Source organism: Herpailurus yagouaroundi, unplaced genomic scaffold, assembly GCF_014898765.1.
Source record: "Herpailurus yagouaroundi ecotype Mexico unplaced genomic scaffold, PumYag 195, whole genome shotgun sequence".
NCBI classification, from domain to species: domain Eukaryota; kingdom Metazoa; phylum Chordata; class Mammalia; order Carnivora; family Felidae; genus Herpailurus; species Herpailurus yagouaroundi.
In genome coordinates, this window is record NW_024412426.1 from 10157808 (window position 1) to 10176754 (window position 18947).

General features: G+C 50.7%; 1 protein-coding gene across 2 annotated transcripts in view; it reads right to left on the minus strand.

The window, feature by feature from the left end:
* Window positions 1-18947, minus strand: part of NMNAT2 (nicotinamide nucleotide adenylyltransferase 2) — a 149315-nt gene that overhangs the window by 17906 nt on the left and 112462 nt on the right. For both annotated transcript variants that reach the window (XM_040446549.1, XM_040446550.1), the window contains exons 2-8: window positions 17929-18017; window positions 17048-17115; window positions 14915-14993; window positions 11746-11872; window positions 10020-10100; window positions 8790-8834; window positions 4559-4635 (exon numbers count right to left, since the gene is read on the minus strand). In XM_040446549.1, coding sequence (XP_040302483.1) covers window positions 4559-4635; window positions 8790-8834; window positions 10020-10100; window positions 11746-11872; window positions 14915-14993; window positions 17048-17115; window positions 17929-18017 — 566 coding nt within the window. The remainder of the gene's footprint in view (window positions 1-4558; window positions 4636-8789; window positions 8835-10019; window positions 10101-11745; window positions 11873-14914; window positions 14994-17047; window positions 17116-17928; window positions 18018-18947) is intronic.

Consider the following 18947-nt stretch of genomic DNA (forward strand, 5'->3'; position numbering starts at 1 on the left):
TTGGGGGAAGGGAGTGAGTATAATTTCCTGGTCACAAATTTCCTGGTCACCGTCTATCCTTTGGCCTTGACTTCCCACAGATCCTGGTCCATGCTTGGATACCTGCTTTGGTGCTGGTGCCTGGGTGTGGCACAGCAAAGATCAGGTCCCCTAAGGGTAGCCGAGCTCTGTAATAAAAACTCAGGGATGGGATGGGCTCAGGGGCTATGGGGCTATGGGGCTATGGAACATGAGTGCTGATCCCCAAGGCTGGCCCAGGAGCCTGGATCTTGAATTCTCTCAGGAACCAAGAATGAAAAAGCCAACTGCCAGGCTGCACAAGCAGTTCTTTCGTATTCCATGGAGAGAAACTTGATGAATATGTATGGAATCTTCTCCCCTGGAATGTAAGGGGAAGGGTGTGTCATTGGTCAGAGGTCAGAATTCACTGTGGGCTAATGGATCTTTGTGCCTAATAGGAAATGCCCAAGGGATGTGTTAGGAGGTGGGGTAGTTCCTTTAGCTGTGTGATTAGATTTCTGGGTGGAGAGCCCTGGTTCCGGAATCCCGATTGAAAGAACTAGATGGATTCAGCGGAGAAGAGAATAGAAATTGTGACCCGGCTGGAGGACACCTTGGTAGTCCTGCTGCAGGACAGATCAAATGAGCCTCTTCCCAGCCTGGATGGGGCAAAGCTGCTCCACAGACCCCTTTGAGCTTTGTTTACAGCAGGGTGGAGAGTCTCCTTTCTCCCCAGACCTGTCTGAACTAGTGGCTTCTCTCCTGCCTTCAGAATCCTGAGGCGTCTGAAGGATAGGGGAGGCTTGGGTGTGGAGCCAGGGCCTATAACCTTCCCAAGGAGCTTGGCTCTCCTCCCCACCTCCTGTTCCCAGTCACGGGCAGATTCAGGGGTTTGGGCTCATGATCACTAAACGGAGGTCTGTGGTCAACAAATATCACTTGGGATACCAGGCAATGAAGAACAATGTGTTCTGATAAGGCTTGAATGAATGAAGGAATGAATGAAGGAATGAAATCTGGGATAGAAGCAGGTCTCACAAACCTCATACCTGGTATTCTCATGGTTAGGAACTGAAAACCCTAAAATAGAGTCCTTCCAGGCAAACTCCAGATGACAGAACTTTCTAGTAGAGTAAGCGGGACTCACCCTGTACCCTGTCTTGAAAGTAAGACCTTCCTTTTCTAGACCCTGAGATCCAACCATCCTCAAACAAGGCCAGTGGAGTAATCCACTGAGCTATTAACTAGTTTTGTCCTCCCTACATCCCCCTCTGCCCAACCCAACCCCACTTCTAGCAGAGGACCAGACCCTTTACTGGACCTGGTTCTCTAATTTGCAGAGCAGAAAACAACGTTTTGCAGTCAGTGGCTTTAAACTCACTGAAGAGATTTTGCCAGGTATCCCGAGGAAGAGAGAAAATAGGAAAGATACCTGTAGAATAGAAAGAAGAGGTTCTGCTATTCCCTGCCCACCGTACCCCCCACTTCTAGAAAGAAGCTAGAGGTCTGTGGGAGCTACTCCCTCCTCCCTGCTCCCTCCTAGGAGCAAAACTTCAGAAGAAAATGGGGCCTGGTTATCATTGGCAGGTGAGCCCCAGCGCTGGACTTCCAGACTCAGCCATGAGCCCTGCAGAACGTTACCACCTTCAAGTGACCACAAAGGTCCAGACAGGGACGATGTCTGCGGGGAACCTGATGAACTAATGTTCATGTTCAGGGTCCACCAAAGCCTTTCAGGTTCTACTAATCATTAACATAATAACTGAGACTAACTTCCCATCAACGCTGTGGGATAGATTTGGACTTGAATTTTAATTTGATTTAAATAAATCAAAGGTGATATTTCTAGCACACCTCTTTTGTGGGTTGAGATTCACACTCGTTATGTAAGAAAACAGCTCCTTGAGGTTTTTGTTTTTTTGTTTTTTTTTTGTTTTTTTTTTTTGGCCTCTACCTCAGGTGCCATAATTCTAAGGACCCCACAGATTGGCTGTGGATTAAATTAGGGGACAGAGGACTTGGCTGAGTGGGGATGGGGAGGTAGAGCCCTAGGTTCGAGAAAGCCTTCTGGAGTGAGCTTTGAGCACCCAAACCCCTGCTTTCTGTGCTGTGGACTGGAATTCTTACCACCCGGCCAGTATAGATATGGGCTCCTGCTGGGCCCCTTGTTGTGCCCTCTGGGAGTAGCCAGGCTGGGGGCTCTGGGTCTTCAGAGTAACCAACCAAGGGGGAGCACAGCTGAATAATGAGGGTCTTGCTCCACCTTCCCTGTCACATTCCCAGTAAATCAACAACTGTTGGTTCCTCCAATTTTTTGTCTTAACCACCATGTCATTTCAGCACCAGGGCCCAGTGGGAAGAGGAGAGACCTGGGGCTCCTTCTCTCGGTCTTCAAACGTCGGATCTGACAACCGCAAGAGCAGCCATTTTGGAGAGAAGTCAGAGGACCAGAAATCAGCAATCTAACTGGGAGGAGCAGAGAGGGACCGGCTGTGCCTCCAGGGTCCCAAATGCTGTAAGTTTCAGGCTCCACAAAGCCTGGGTCTGCCCCTGAGAGGGGGCCCTAGAGATTCTCCGCTCATGTAAGCGGCCCTGCAGGCTGCCCCCAGTTACCGAGTGCACCCTCCAGGACTGCCCAGGCCTCCCCAAAGGATGCACTCCCCTGCAGCTGTCCGGATGTGCCTAGATTCTTCAAAGAGCTCTGCTGAGATCTTGTTCATAACTTGGGCCACATGACTGTCTACTTTCACAGCACCTTGTGAAGTAGAGAGGAAAGTAAAAGTTCATTAAGCCACTTAATCCAGAACTGAATGAAGGTTTAGAATTTCACCTCCGAGAAATGGTCCAGGGATGGAGATGAAAGGCCCACACAGTGTAATTCACCTCCGGGAAACTCTCCCTGCCCTCCCGTTCCTCCCACAGCACTTCACCTGGAATACCTATGTGTATGTCTATGAGGCTATTTAGGTGAATTCACTTATGAATGTTCGTTGCATGTAGCTGTGTTTCAGGCACTAGGCTAGGCACTTGAGGTACACACTGTCATTTAATTTTCCCTAAATCCTATGAGGTAGGCACTATTTATTTATTTATTTATTTATTTTATTTTTTTTTCAACGTTTTTTATTTATTTTTGGGACAGAGAGAGACAGAGCATGAACGGGGGAGGGGCAGAGAGAGAGGGAGACACAGAATCGGAAACAGGCTCCAGGCTCCGAGCCATCAGCCCAGAGCCTGACGCGGGGCTTGAACTCACGGACCGCGAGATCGTGACCTGGCTGAAGTCGGACGCTTAACCGACTGCGCCACCCAGGCGCCCCGAGGTAGGCACTATTATTACACCATTTTAGAGATGGGAAAAACTGGGGCTCAAAATGGATTTTGTCATGAGCTGTGTTGGAATAGAACTGGAATCTTGAGTCTGGTCTTGAATGTTCCCTCTCTCTTTCTCCAGAGATATATATATCTGTATATATATCCTGAAAAAAAAATTTCATAGGTATATGTCTTGCCACCTGACACTTGTGGGTAGGGACTGTACTGCATATTTTTTGAAATGTTAGAATGTGATAGATAGCATTCTATAGATTTACAGATTTAAAAAACACAACCGAGTTGTAACTAAACTTGCTGTGATAATATTTTGCAATATACACATATCTCAAATCATTGCATTGTACGTCTTCAACTAATACCATGTTACATATCAATTCTATCTCAATAAAACTGGAAAACACTGATGCCCAGAGAGTTGAGTGCTTGGCATGGGGTCATGCAACAAGTTAATAAAGAAAGCACTGGGTCTGGAATTACTGCCTTGAGAATCCAGCTTGCACAGGGCTCTGGAATTGAGAGGTAGCAATAGATCAGGTTATCCGATGAATGAATTAATGGAAGAGCAAGAATGAATGTATGTATGAAGGGTGAGTAACTTATGAATTAGCTGGTTTATGGCCATCACCATCAGATCTGGCAACAAAAGATGCTGATTCAGCTTTTAAGTGGTACAAATTTAACTTCCTGTTTCCCTCTACCCCCGGTCAATTTCCAGGAGGATCCTACTGACCTTTTGCCATTCACGCCTCCCCTTCTGCCCCCTTTTTTCTTGTTGAGGGAATGCTAGCGTGGTATTTACTACCCCTTCAAAAGGAATCAAAGGAAAACAAAACAGACGATAACCTCAAAGGGGTAAAGGCTTTTTTTAATCCCTTCCTCCCCTCCTCCACCTACCGCCTCTGCCACACACCTACGCTGCAAGTACTACTTGGAGAAGGTATTTGAAGATTGCTTTCTTCCCAGGGGCTTTACAGGAGCAAGCACCGGGAAGAGTGACTGTAAAAATACAGTCAGAGATAAAGCTTGGGGTAGGTGAGAATTTTCTCCCATAGTGATGTGAATGGATGGTCCTGCTGGGAGCTCAGAGGAGATAGGAGAGTCAGGTTTGGGGGTGGGGGAGAAGCGGTAGGGAGGAGGGGAGACCGGAGGCTGAAACCCAGTGCACCCTCCCCACCTTTCCCATGGCAGCTGTGTGTGGTGCTGCCGTAGCATTGCTACTCACATCTGCCTCATTCCAGAGCCCCGGGATGCAGAAGGACTCCAGCAGGTCACTGCCACACAGCAACAAGATCCTCAGCTCTGAGGAGGGGGAACAAAGTTTGCAAAGGGTAAGTGGAGACTCTCAGCCTTTCCCCTGAGAAATACAGAAGCCACCAATTCCTGGGGTTCCAACACCTGGCTCTTCCAGGCTCCCTGGTGCCATGGTGTGTGCAGTGCAGAAACCTTGGCCTGCCACTCCCCCGGGGCTCATTTACAGACCACTCTTGTCCCCTGTGGGAGGAACTACCCATTCAAGGAGGGTCTTGGTTTGCCTGGTACTGAAGGGTTTCTGGAGACACGGGTCTTTCTGTGCTAAACCAGGACGACTGGTCATCCTAACAGAGACAGAACCAGGTATGTGCCTTATCTAAGGTCGAAGGGCCCTTTGGACTCCATATCGAACTCAAGTGTCAACATTGAGTTTGGCTTCTCTGCTGCTGTGCATTATGCAGGGTTTGTCTTTCATCACAAATGCCGACATGATGGGGGGTCTGAGGGAACACTGAGTGTACCCATGCAGTGGCTGAATTACAGATGTCCTCTCTTTACAGGGCCACTGTCCTCAGCAAAGGGCTTGAGTGCCCTGCCCTGCCCTGGCCCAGGTGCACTTCCTGCTTCTCTGTTGTTCGCCTCCCCTCCTAAAGCCCACTCTGAATTATCCCAGCAAGGCTCATCCACACAGGCAGCAAACTGACTGACTTACTGACACTGAGCAATGGGGAGCAAAGAATCCTGAGATTCTCAGAACCACTGAGGGAGGGAGAGACCTCTGCCAGGGAGTGCCTCGGTGTGGAGTGTTTAGTTCCTAGGCATCCTGGGCCCTCCAACAAGAGGCCACGGCTGTGGGCACCTTGTCCGAAACAGTGAGACAGCCCTGCTCAGAGCCTTCCACAGACCACTGCCTCCCTGGACCTTGACGCTGAGAGATGGCTGGTAGGTCTGCCTGCCTTAGACCCCCCCCAGTCTGCTCGGGGACCTGACAAGGACTTTCAGAAGGTGAACTTTTCCCTACTGCAGGAGTCTCCAGATGGTACAAAAAAGGAAGGCTGCTGAGCTGATGACAGTGCCTGTATCTCATTGACCCACCATGCAGCTCGTCCTCAGGAAGCCCCTGGGAGCACTGGGGTCTTAACTCCTAAATATTCCTGCAGCCTCTCCTCTTCTCTTCTCCAAGTCAACCTGTAGCCCAATCATCTGCTTATGTGCAGGGACCTTAATTTATCTTATGTCCCCAGGGCCTGCCAGAATGACTTGCACACGATAGGTGCTCAGGATGTACCGAGTAAGTGAACAATAGACAGGCTGACCACAGAGGCCAAGCAGGCAAGCTGCTAAGAGCCTCTGGGCAGACTGATGGCTGTGCTGACAATTATGGCCTTTGTTTTGCAGCATGGGGGTCCTAGGCAAAGTGTTGTCCCAGCCGCCGGTGTCTCCTTCCTTCCATGTTATGCCATGGGATTTCTGACCCAACTCCCTATCTGTGGAGATGAACCAGCCTTCGTATGGCTGAGAGGAGCAAGACCGGGCTCATTCCTGGGATCCTATTGTTCCCCATCTCCCACCTGGAACCACCAAGTTCCAGGTCAGTCCTTTGTTGGAAGAGAAAGAAGCTGAGACTCTATAACTCTGATTGCCTAAAATTTCAGTTAGGTGGCATTATCTAGAGGAAGTGCTGGCCCTTGCCTTTCTTCATGTCTGTGGTTCTCAGTGGGGGGGCAGTTTTGTCTCCTGAACTTGGCAACACCTGGAGACATTTTTGGATGTCAAGACCGGGGAGAGGGGTGTGCTACTGGGATCTGGTGCTCAGAGGGCAGGAATGCCGTCAAACACCTACAATGCACATGGCAGCCCCCACCACACAGAATTGTTTGTTTCCAAATGTCAATGGTCCTCAGTTGAGAAGGCCTGCTCTACAGCCACGAAAATGAATCTCTTTTCTATTCCCAAGCCAGGAACTCACTTTTCCACTGGAGTATAATGTTTTTTTTTTTTTTTTTTTTTTTTTTAAGCCAATGTGCAGACAGTTAGAAAGTGGGGCCTCCACCTGTTCTCGCAGGGCCGGAACAGACGCATTTGTCACAGACCAGAGGCCTTAGCAGAGCTTGGGATCCCACGTATGGCCGCTGGGGGGCAGCAGCGATTTCTCCTGGTTTATTGCGTGAGATGAATGTAAGCGTTTCCAGCCCACAAAGCCTTTGGTCTGGGGCACCCCCAGGAGCAGGACATGGAAATGTAGCCCTACATGCTACCTGAGCTAAGAGAAAGTGGCTTTTTGTTTCTTGTGAGGTGCAAGGGGATTTCAAAAGGGGACTCGTGAGCCACAGGGCCTCCCGGTACAGCAGTCTGGAGGTAAGGCAGCCTCCTTCCCCTTCCACCTCCTCTCCTCTCCACCTTCCTTCCGCCCCCCAGCTCATCCTCATCCAGGGATCCAGAGCCAGGAGGCAGAATCAGCACTGTCCTGCCACCCTCCCTTCCCAGGAATCCTGGCTATGTGAAGCCCAGGCCCTGGGGCCCTTTCCAGCTCCCTGCAGGCTGAGGCAATGGCCGCCTGTATCACACCAGGCCGTGAATCTATCCTGACAGCTGTGGCCACCCAGCTTTTCTTTCTTGGAAAGAAGAGTAAGACGGGGTGAGGCTAGCCCTGCCCCCGACAAGGCTACAGTGAGGTAAGGAACTTGAGGGTGCTGGCCACACCAACACACTGTGCAAACACCCATCAGCATGGCCTCTGCCGCAGGGGGAGCTCCCAAGAGGTGTGGCCTAACACACTGGCCCTGGGTGCTGGGAAAGTGAACAAGGTCACGGCTGAAGCTTGCCACCATCAGTTCTTTCTGGAACAAGGAACTAGAGAAACATACATTGAACACAGTTGAAAGTCTAAAGACTGCTCTGAGCTTGGCCGCTCAGGAAGACTTCCCCGGGAAGGTAGTTCCCTGCCAGGTGTGGAAATGCAGGAAGTCGGAGTGCAAGACTTTGCTCTCATCCTTGCCGTCAGGGGTGTTTGGGATTTGTGTGACCTTAAGACAGTGAAGTGCCAGTAAATAAAGGACATTAAAATGCAGAAAATAATTCAGAAGTGAGGAGATTTGAGTAGCCACTATCTTTGTTGTTAATACAGTTTATTTAATCATTACCTAATATAATCTTTAGTATTGGCTGCATTTAACAACGAGTTGGCCAAAGTCCTGAAACTCTTAGAAATGGTTCTAACAAAACAGTAGGAGTTAACTCAGGTATGCCACTGCTCTGCAGATCAGAGGACGTGACCCCGAGGAGCCCCTGGAAATGATGTCACATCTGCTGGGCCTCCGCGAAGAGAACCTGATGCTCTAGGCACAGTCTTAGGCTCCCGGAGCCATGGCAGGAACACCTGACCTCCAGCCCTAGACACAGGAATACCAGGAAGGGATGGCCTGGAGTATCTTGGCAGCTGGAGTTTAAGATCGAGTGTGTCTGCTGGACACCAGGCTGCCCATCATGCTAGAGCCCCAAGCATTCCAGTTGTCACTGGCCCCTCCCTGTCACCTGGTACTGTGACAAAACCAGCTCCATCCTGGCATCTGTCTGTTCTTTCCTCAGCTTCACACACTTGGGTCTCTCACCCACTCTGGAACCTTGGAAAGAATTCAGTTTTCTGGTTCGCTCCCCAGGGTTACACAGGACTCGGCTCATTCCCACCGATGGGTCAGCTCCTTCCCATCCGACAGCTCAGTGGAGCCACCGTCCACCTGCTCTGGCCTTGGGCCCACACACGCCCTCACACAGACAGTGGGTGCCTTAGTGTCCACCCAAGACTGGGGGGAGGTTGTGGAGGTGGCTCTCCGCTCCTTCTCCTCCTTGTCCTCCAAGCTCACAAAATAAGGAAGAAGATAAGGAAGGGCAGGGGGGCTCTTCTGTCTCATGCAATGTCGTGGGCAAAAGAATGATCTCTTTGGCTGGCACTGAAGAGTAAGGTCTACATGTTTTGGATGAGGGAGAAGAGGCTCTGAAGGGAAAATTACCAGCCATTCAGTCCTCCCTCCTGGGAGCTGGCCAGATAGATAACGAAGAGAATGATCAAGCTTGGAACAATCATTCGGAGAGTAGACCCTATTGCAAACAGAACCCCAGGGATTCAAGCCTCTCTCCTCCCCACTCTGCCCCTAATTGAGGCAGGAAGCTCCAAGTGTTTCCGCTTTTCCAGCCACACTTACCAATCTCCTCGTACCTCATCACCGTGCCCAGATTGGCATTCTCGTCTAGGGAGGAAAGAGGGAACAGAGAAGCATTAGGGAACTGACTTAATGCTACCCAACACATGGTCCGCCCGGGGGCCTACTCAGGAGTATGTGGGATGGGATGGAGTAGGTGGGAGTAGGGGGTCATCGCCTCCCTGCATGGGGGTGGCAGGGGAGGGGGCATCTGTGAGTGGAGAGATGTCCAGCCTAATATGGAGAGGGAGCATCTCCTCACGGTCCAGGGTAGGAGTTCACGTCTCTGGGACTTTAAGAATTAGACAGCTTCTCTGGGAAGCCAATGACGAACACACACACACTCATGCTGAGAGCCTTCTGTTTCTTTCTGTATTTTAGGGAGGTAGTCCACAAAAGCAATGTCCTCTAAGCCTAGGGAGACCGCTTTTAGACTCACAAGGAGGTGACCCTCTCTCCTTGGTGGTTACCTGGTTCAAAGAACAAGCAAAACTGAGTATGTTGAGATTTGTCACGTGACAGATACAGCAAACACCCATGGAAGACGAGAAAGACAGAGACTTTGACCTGTGCTCTTAAGTGTGCAATGCCTGCATGGGGGTTCACTGGGTGTGCACTGAACAACAGAGGTGCCACCTTGGTCCCCTGTCTCCTTTCCTCCTCTTCCATCTCTCTTAGTTCCTTTTCAAGATGCCAGAAAATGGACATCTCAGAAATGGCAGAAATCAGCCCCAAAGAGTCAAAGGAATGAGGTCTGGACCTTCAGCTCTCTGCAGAGTTGAACTGGGGGACCCTGAAAGAGCCCCACAGACTTCAGATATTCTCATCCCTGCTGAGCCCTTGAGGGAACAGCCAGAAGCAGAAAATTAAGGAAAGAGCGTGTGTGTTCGTAGCCTATCAGCAGGAACACAGACACTGCCAGAGCTGGGAGGACCTGAGGGAGGACTCTGGGCCCCTGAAAACTCTTCGGCATGTGGCCTCATTCTGTGTGGGAGATGGGAAATGAACACATCACCGCTGAGGTCTCCCGGCAGCCCGAGGGCAGGTGGGTCACGCCCTTGGGGTTCCCCTAACTGCTTGGCACTGCAGGCCTGGGGACATTCCTGTTTACCACTGTTTTCTCTCCATCACTGCTTTATAAATGGTCACCCCAAGGCAGGGCGATGTTTGCTGAATGCATGAAGGGAGGGGACCAAGAAGAGACGGGACCGGGAAAGGTCTTTGCTCCCTTACCCACAAAGGTGAAGCGCTCCACTGGTGGGCGGACACAGCAGATCCGGCTTAGACTTTCTCCCACCTTCCCCAAGATCTTGGCTATAGGAGAGAGCAAGACAGACAGGGACAGAGGGAGAGAACCACTCACAACTTATGCCCAGCATTTGGGCCACTTAAACACCGGGGTTGCACTGGAGGGGGCAGGGGTTGAGCGGTGGGAGGCAGGAGGGTAGAGACAAAGAACAGAAATATGACAGCAAACATTCCTTCTCATTTGCAGTCCAAGGCACAGGCATTTTGAACCACAGACTGGAATCTCTTTTCTGCTCATGTTTATTATTTCATGTTGAAAGTTGGAAAATATAGAAGAGGAAAACATAAGAAGAGGAAGATAAAAAAAACCCATAACCCCACCCCTGGAAATAACACCACTGACATGTTGGTATAGTATTTCCTTTCCTCCATTAAAAATATTTATATATATATTCTGCAGCTATGTTTGCATAAACTGGATCGTAGTCTGCATTTAAAAGGCATAGAGGCTATTGGCTTTTTTCATTTTTTAATATGAGCCTTGGCCTTCATGCCTTCCCATGAAGATAGACTTTGTAATAATCAGACATCCCGCTTTGGCTGAGGGGGATCTGGCTTTGGATGATCTCTCTGGGCTGTAATCCAAAAAATTTTTCTGAGCCCCCACATGAGAGCTAAGTAATTCTGGCTCTTTGTGGACTACCCTGTTTATAACAGACTAATAACATAACAGCTTATGGCCTCTAGGCTTGAAAAGTAATACCAGGATCTGTCTCTTACAATTGGTCTGGTAAAATATATATATATTTGTGTATATTAGAAAAAACAGGGACCGGGGCGCCTGGGTGGCTCAGTCGGTTAAGCAACTGACTTCAGCTCAGGTCATGATCTCACAGTTCGTGAGTTCGAGCTCCGCGTCGGGCTCTGTGCTGACAGCTCAGAGCCTGGAGCCTGCTTCGGGTTCTGTGTCTCCCTCTCTCTCTCCTGCTCATGCTCTGTCTCTCTCTGTCTCAGAAATAAATAAAGACATGAAAAAGAAAAAACAGGGACCTTGGAATCAGATAGTCCTGAATATGAATTCTGGCTCTTTTACTTTTTGAGCTGTGTGATCTTCAGCGAACTCCTTACCCTCTCTGAATCTCAGTTTTCTCTTGATAAATGGGAACATAATATCTATATCGCAGAATTACTGCACTAAATGAGAATCTGTGGAAAGTACTGAACATCGTACAGGCCTACAGTAACAGGTGTTGAGTAAATGTTGAAGCCCTTTCTGTCACTGAAAAGGTGGCTAAGAGTGGGAGATGCTGAATGCAGATGCCTGGGTTTGACTCCTAGTCCCACCACCTCCTCACTGTGTGACCTTGGGCAAGATCCTCAACCCCCTTGGAAGAGGCAGAGAAAAATGCTGCCTTATTGTATCTTTAATTCCCAGTTAAAGGAATTCTATTTATATTTAAATGCAGGGGAAAAAATGCACACCACCAACCCTGTCTCTCTCAGTCTCTCTCTCATTGTGACTATTTCTCTCTGATGCTCTATTTTAAGGACCAGGGCATCCGTATCACCTTGTTAAAAATGCAGATTATCGTCTCCCTCCCAGACCTCCTAAATCAAATTCTGGGGAAGGGCCTAGCAACCTGGACTTCAACAAGCCCTCCAGGTGATTCTGAAGTTTGAGAACCATGGCCCCACATCCATGTTGCCCTACCTGCAGTGGGCTTGGTGGACACATTGCTGTTCTGGTAAATGGGCTGAGGGGTCTCATTCTGGGGCTGTCCGATCACAGGCGTCATGGAGGGTGTGTTGACATTGGAGAGGATGCAGCCAGTCACCCGCTGGGGAAAGGGAGAGGTGCAAGGTCAGTGTCATTAGCCAAGTTACTTATGAGAAGCATTTCCCAGTTATCTCCCAATGCTCATCTGCTCATCTATCATGGGGAGGCCACTCGGAGCTGAGGGAGAGCGCAGTGGTGGCAAGAGCGGGTTCTAGACACGGCCCCACTGCGTGGTTGCACTAGGCTGGCAGGAGGCCGGACAGTTCAGTGCTGCAAAAGCATGCGATGTACTGTTGCACGGACACTGGTTCAGGTTGGGCTCCCTCTGTCACTACGTGACCTTGGATAGTTAACTTCTCTTGAACCTCAGCTCAGGCGTTGAACATGGACAGGCCACATAGCTGCCTTTCTGGGTTGTGGGAGGATTAACACGTGAGCATTTGCAAAGCATTTGCCCGTAGAGGTAGAGTATTTGCCACATGACGGCCGATGTTGTAACCTTCTGTGTAACGTGCATACCTGCCCTCCCTGCCTGCTTCACGGGGCTCAAATGAGGTCATGTCTGCGAAAGGGCTGTGTGAGCTTGGGAAAGGTCATACAAACACCAGGCACTATCACCACCTGCCGCTTCTCCAGGCCAGAGATGCCAATGACGGGCAGAGCCAGAGAGTGGTGCCAGGCCGAGCAGGATGTGTTTGTGTTGCAGGAAGAGGGGGTGGGGTTCTGGGCACTCTCGCGCTTGCCTGCCAGTGTGAATACACATTCCAGAGCCAAACGGAAATTCTATGTGTATTATCCATTGTCCTGTGTTATCTGGCCCGCTGCTTCCCTCTGGTGCCGCAGAAAGCAGAGAGCTGATAAGGCAGCATTTTTCACAGCTGACCCAGAAGCAACCCCCCCTCCCCACGGTGGGTGGGAGGCCTGCCACTGGACAACTGAGAAACAAAGGATGGATTTTCAATCCGTTTAGCTTCACAAGGGCCATTGCTGATTCAAGGTCCCTTCCCTGAAAGCCAGCATCCCACCCCGCGGCCCATGATTCGTTCTGGATTATGGAGTCCTGAGGCCAGAGAGCCCCAAGCCCCAGCGTTGTGGCAACCCTCGGAAGGGACCCCTTCCACACAAGCAGGGCAGCACGGCATCCTTCCAAGCCCCAGAAGGGCTGACATTTGTTTTGAGGGGTGACCTGTCACTTCTGTCGTGTTTCGGACAGGAGGAGGTCACAGCAGCATCCAGTCACATCTGGGAGCCAGCTGAGGCCGGGACCGCACGGTCTTCTCAGCCTGTTTTGTGGGATTCTCTGCCCAGTGGTGGTTGCTGGAGTGGAAGGGGCAGCCTGCTTCCTTTTTAGTATTATTTCAGCTCCAGAAAAGAAAAGGCCACATTCTCATTTAATAACAGGTCTGGTAGCTGAAGAATTTCTTCCTCCCGCTGCACTGCACCATTAATCCCAATGGACTTGTTCTGGGTAGAGAAGAAAAGGACTAGCCACATGCCCTGTGCTGCCTTCATTGGCCCTCCGTGGGCTCTCAGATCCTCAGGGGCCTTTCCAAGCACGGCCTTGAGTCACCTGTGAGGTGTGCCCTGTGGTAGTCTCTCCAACAGGAGCATGGCCTGACGCCAGAACTGAAGAGACGGGGAGCTATCAGCTCCTGCTCCAAGACAGGGACTTACATTCTCTGCCAGCCTGTGCCCGTCCCTGCAACAGCTGGGACTCCTGGCTGAGCTCCTCTGGCCCAGACTCCTGCCTCTGGGCATGAGTAACAAAGGGAGGCTTTGGGAGGCCCAGGCATTTAGATAGCAAAATAGCAGCCAGGCTTCATGGCTGGTAGAGCCAGGTCTCAGACATGTCTGCAGGGTCCCTGATTCCTCCTTTCCATCATGGAGCCTGAGGCTCCTATGTGACTAGAAGGAGCCCAGGCCCCCAGCTGTCGCCCTCCCCCACTGCCATGTAGTGTGAGAAATAAACGTATGTGAAGTTGCTAAGTGTTTAAGAATGTTTGTTACTACAGCATATCTTAGCTGTATCCTGACTGATACACCCTTATGTAGTAAGACAGGATGTCTTTTCTTTCTGCCGTTGTTGAGACCAGCACAGAGGGTCAGGTCAGGGCCACCCTGTCTCAGAATCCTTTCAAGGGGACTGGAAAAGACTCAGGATGTGTGTGAAGGGTTCTGAAAACAGAAGGAAGGGAAAATGGGTTTTCTTCAATTCCAAGAGGGACAAACCTAATAGATGAAGCAACAGTCAGCTGGGCCCTTTCCCTCCTCCTCTTACTCCTGACTCCCTGGCTTGTTGGGAGCCCTAAACTCCAGCACTATTAACATGAAGCACAGCTGCATGGTTGGTGGAGTGTGAGGAGATGGGGGCTTGCTGATGGCTCCCCAAGGAGAAGGTTCTGGCCCCAATGACAGAAAACACAGGTGGGTAGAGGTGCTCCCTGAGTCAGAACAATGCTATCTGGACTGCCATTTCGGGCTGGGGAAGGCATGGTGGCCATGCCAGTGGAGGTGAGTAGGGTCCACTGCATCTTGTCTCGGTCGGTCGGGCCTCCTCCTATGGATGGCACAGCTCTACATCCGTTACTGTGGAAGTCAATGGGCTGGTATTGATCTGGGAAGGGTGCTTTCTACATATTCTGGCCAGTGCTGCTGACTGGTGTGGGACTCGTTCTAACCTGGCAAGCAGCTCTTCAGTCACTACAACCTGGGCACAAGCCACTGAGCAGTGGCTGTGTGTCCTCAGACAGGTTGGCTCACCTCTCTGTGCTTCCTTTTTTATCCACTAATATAACACGCATCAGGACATTGTCTGCCTTGAAATCCTCCCACGGGGGTCTCCTTAATCCCACCTTGGATTTGCTGTTGGAAGGTGAACATCGCCCCGAGTCATACTGAGCAGAGGAAGCAAGACAGGGGAACAGGCTCTGGAGCTGCTTGGGTTCGAGTTCACTGCCCTCCTTCCTGCTGCCCGGGGCTTGGTTTCCCACACAGCTGTCTGGGAAGCAGGAAACTGAACCAGGTCAGTAGGCCAGCAGCAGCACCCTTACCGGCCCGCCCGGCTTCTGGGGGCCACCCGCCCCTCAGCCGCAGCCCAGCTCACCTTCATGAGGTCCCGATGATGTTCCAGCACACTGCAGGTTGTCTGCCAGGTGTCCTGATAGCACTCCCACGGGTCCACCCTGACATGACCAGAAACAGGTTTCCCTGGGTTTCCATTCTCAACACTTTTTCTTTAGTAGTTCCTTCCAGAGACTGTATAGCTCAGGGCACTTAGCAAACCTGCTCACACCGTGTACTTAGATCCCAAATCAGAACAAACGTGGGCTTGAAATACCTTTCTACCCCCCAGCTTCCCCCTCTATAAAACCAGAGGAGTATGGGGCTTTGGGAAACTTACGTTGTCTTTGGGTTCTCACTTTCCCCACCTGTAAAATAACTACGGTAACTCTCTTGTGGGGTTATTGGAAGGGCCCAATGAGTTTCATATATAGAGTCTCTTGTGCTTGCCCACGAGATGGAAATTCTCCTCTGGGCCTTCTAGGATTGTGATCAGGATTAAAAGCCAGGCCCTTGTTGAGTGGTGGCTGCAGATATCTGACTTGGGGAATCGGCCCCTGTCTGCCTCCCTGTGCAGGTGGGGGGCCTTGTGGGCATGGGGGGGGGGCGGTATATCAGTCAGACTGAGAGGTGCAGACCCGCGTGCTGGTCCACCCCTCCTGTACACGCAGATGTGAAATGAGCAGGGATCCAGCCCCAGACTGATGCAGCACTCGGGCTTAATTGCCAACTTAATGAACTGGTAAATTGGGATATTTCTCAAACATTTCCTAAGCAGTTGAGCATTCCCTGCCCACCTCCCACCATGCACACGCACCTAAGCTTCCCAGGGGTAAGATCTCCCTAACCAAAAACCCCTGAGAGTCAGCCTGTGTGTCAGGCTCCCCATACCCCTAACCACCGCCTCCCCTGAGACAGGCAGACACCATACTGGCCAAGTCCTGGGGCTCAGCCCTTATCTCTAGAGCTACCTGAGCCTTGCTAGTGATCTCAGTTCTTAGAATTCTGCCTTCTCTCAATTGCCTAGAGCAGTGCAGGTGGGAAGTGCTGGGTGAACATTCGATGAATGAATGAAGCAATTATTTCAGGATCTTCTAATCACATCCAATCAGGATAGACCTCCTGCCCAGTATTTCCCCCCTGGACCCCGCTTTCCCCAGAAGATCGGGAGCCAGAATGTGTAAAGGCCTCGCTTCTATCCCTAACTTGACCACAGATGTGTTGTACATGCTCAAACCCCTCGACTTCTCCGGGCATGTCTCTCATCAGAGAGAAGGCAGCTGTCTCTCGACCCAACCTACATCTTCAGGGGATGAGATAGTCTGTAAAGGGCGAGGGTTTCTTACACAAATCACTGCACACAAATGGTGAGGATCACTATTTAATTTTCACTTCACTGCTCTCCTTCCCGCCCAGCCCGTCTCTTCCGTCTCATTCTGAGGTCAGCTTTTCTTCGTTTCCCTCCTTTCACGGAAACCTCTAGGTGCTGCTTATTTTTTTCCAGGGGGAGATATTACGGTACAAATGGTGCGCCATTATTTTTTTTAAACGCCATTTTCTCATGCAAATGATAACCGTAGGAACTTTGGGGAGCGTAATTAGCATAACTAGTGGAGGAGCCTCGCTTTAATTACAAGGCAAGCCGTGCAGATAATGGTGTCTGCCATCTCAGTGAGGACTGTGCCCAGAGTATGAGGGAAAGGCCTTGAGTGCTCGCTTGCAGTGCCTCTGTGCCACGGTCAGCCTGGAGCCCTAGGGAGCCAGAGTCCCGGAAGGGGAAATAGCCAGGGCCAGGGAATGTTCCCTTAAAAGGTAGAGTTCGCAGGAAGCAACTGGGGAAGAAAGTGGAGAGGCCTTTCGGATTTCCTGGCCAGGCCTCACCCTAAATCCAATGATGCTTCAGGAATACTGGATCCAAAAGTCCCGGGGCAGAATCAACACTGAAGCTTCCCTCTTCAGTTTGGTGGGCGTTATGGCTTGGTTAAAAGATAGAGCTCTCAGTTGGGCCACCTCTGAAGGTCAGTATAATTATTCCCTCCACAGTGGCTAACGTCTGGGCTGGCCTCCCCACACCTGTGGGATCCAAATGGCTGAGAGGACGCCTCCTCCTCCTGCACTCACCCCCAGTGAGGCCCAGGGCCACCCACCTGATCCACACACACCAGGCCAGCCCTACCTGATCCAGTCGGAATTCTGGACGGCCAGCTGACACATGATGAGACGGTGTCGGCTTGACACAAGGCCCTGGGGAGCAACAGAGCAATCACCAGGAGGCTGGCTCCACTCCCCACAGCCGCCCTTGAGACGCCATCCCTAGCCGCCCGGTTATTCAAGGGCAGCCATTTGTCAGTGGTGACAGGGAAGGAGGGTGTGGCCGCCCTGCAAGTCCATCTGCCACAGAGACACACAGGGAGGGGCGGAGGGAAAAGAAAAGGAATGGAGGGCGTGGGAGTACATCACTCCTGACAGGGTCAGTAGGTGGACCTCTCCGATGAAGTGGCCAACTTGTGTCCGGCACAGGGACGAGACTTAACCAGGCAAACGTTGCCTTGTCTCTGGGCTCAAGCTGGCTGGTTGGATGACCTCCCCAGAGGTGTGAGGTGTATCTGGGGAAGGAGGGGGATGGAAATGCCGGGAGGACCCCTAGATTTTCCCAGACATGAGGCAAGGAGGGAGCGACAAGGAAAGGAATTTTAAACCAGAGCGTAAGAGGCAGAGATAGGTCTTTTCCTCCTAAAATCTGGGAAAGACTTGCCCAGCCCATCACCAGCTGCCAGGGTGGCTTCCATGCCAAGTCACTCTTGGCCCCCAGCGGGTGTGCCCGCTCTGCTGCTAATGAGTGCCGATGGGGCCTGGAGCTGCGCGCAGCCGCGGTCACGGGCAGCTGTTCCTGCCAGCTGCCGCCCGGCCCCCACCCGCCCAGGTCTGACTGTGGTTCAGAGATGGGAGCAGGACGCCAGCTCTTGGGCATCTTGTGTTTCCAGGGAGTGAAGTGGAGATGGCAGCAGGGGCAGCCAGAGGAGCCATCAGGTTAGAGAGGGTGAAGGAGGAACCCACCTGTTTTCCATAGGAGTCGTGGACAGGAGAGACGATCCCACCAATCACAATAAACCTTCCAGTTTTGTGCAGATAATCCCTGGCTCTTTCTAATTAAGAGAAGAAAACCACACGTTATAAAGAGGAAAGGTGTGGATTAAAGGTGATCATTGAAATCAATACATTCCCTCTCTGTAGGGTTTATGTCCTGACAAGCTTTCTTGCCATTTAAATGGAAAGTGACAATTTTTGAAGTTATGTTGGTGATTCAAAAAGGTTATGGAGCGAGACTCTGGCCCCCAAAGCAAAAGGCTTTACAATAGGGGATTCGTCCAATTGTAAAGGTCCTCTGCTTGACGAGTGGGTAGCTTAGAGGGATTTAGAACAATCACCTCACTGAGAGCCACTCCAGGGACAAATGGGAATTTACACCTGTGATCACTCACAGAAATTCTAAAATGGACGAGTGGCTTAAAAGGAGGAAGGGGAAGCAGTAACTGCCACCACCTTCTTATAATATGAAAGGTGGGCTGATGGCCTTCTCTCAGAAGAGAAAAACCGCCAAAACAAACTTAAAAGGCCTCCTACATAATTAGGGAGAATTAACAGGAAAGCCATCATTATAGTTGATTGAGAAAACTTCGGACACAGAAAAGCTTTTTTTCCTTTGCAAGGAGTTCGTGATGCTGCTTTTTCAAATTTACCAGACAAGCCCAATCTCATTTCCATGAGAAAATCTAGAAGACGAGGAAGGGCATGAAAATTTTGGTTCTGACTTCCAAAGGGGTTCAGCGTGCAAACCCAACAGGGCCCGAGCTTATACTGCTGAGGAAATGTGGCCTGGACTTATTTGACAGGCGAGGGATTAAGGGGGTCTTGAGTGGCGAGGCTGGCTGTGTAGTTCACAAGCAAGTTTCCAGGATTTCCTTGTTGGCTCTCTTACAACTCAAAAATAATTCTCATCACATTTGCCTTTTTTTTCTTTCAATGTGAAATCTCTTAGTTTCGTAAAAAAAAAAATTAATGGACTTTATTCTTTA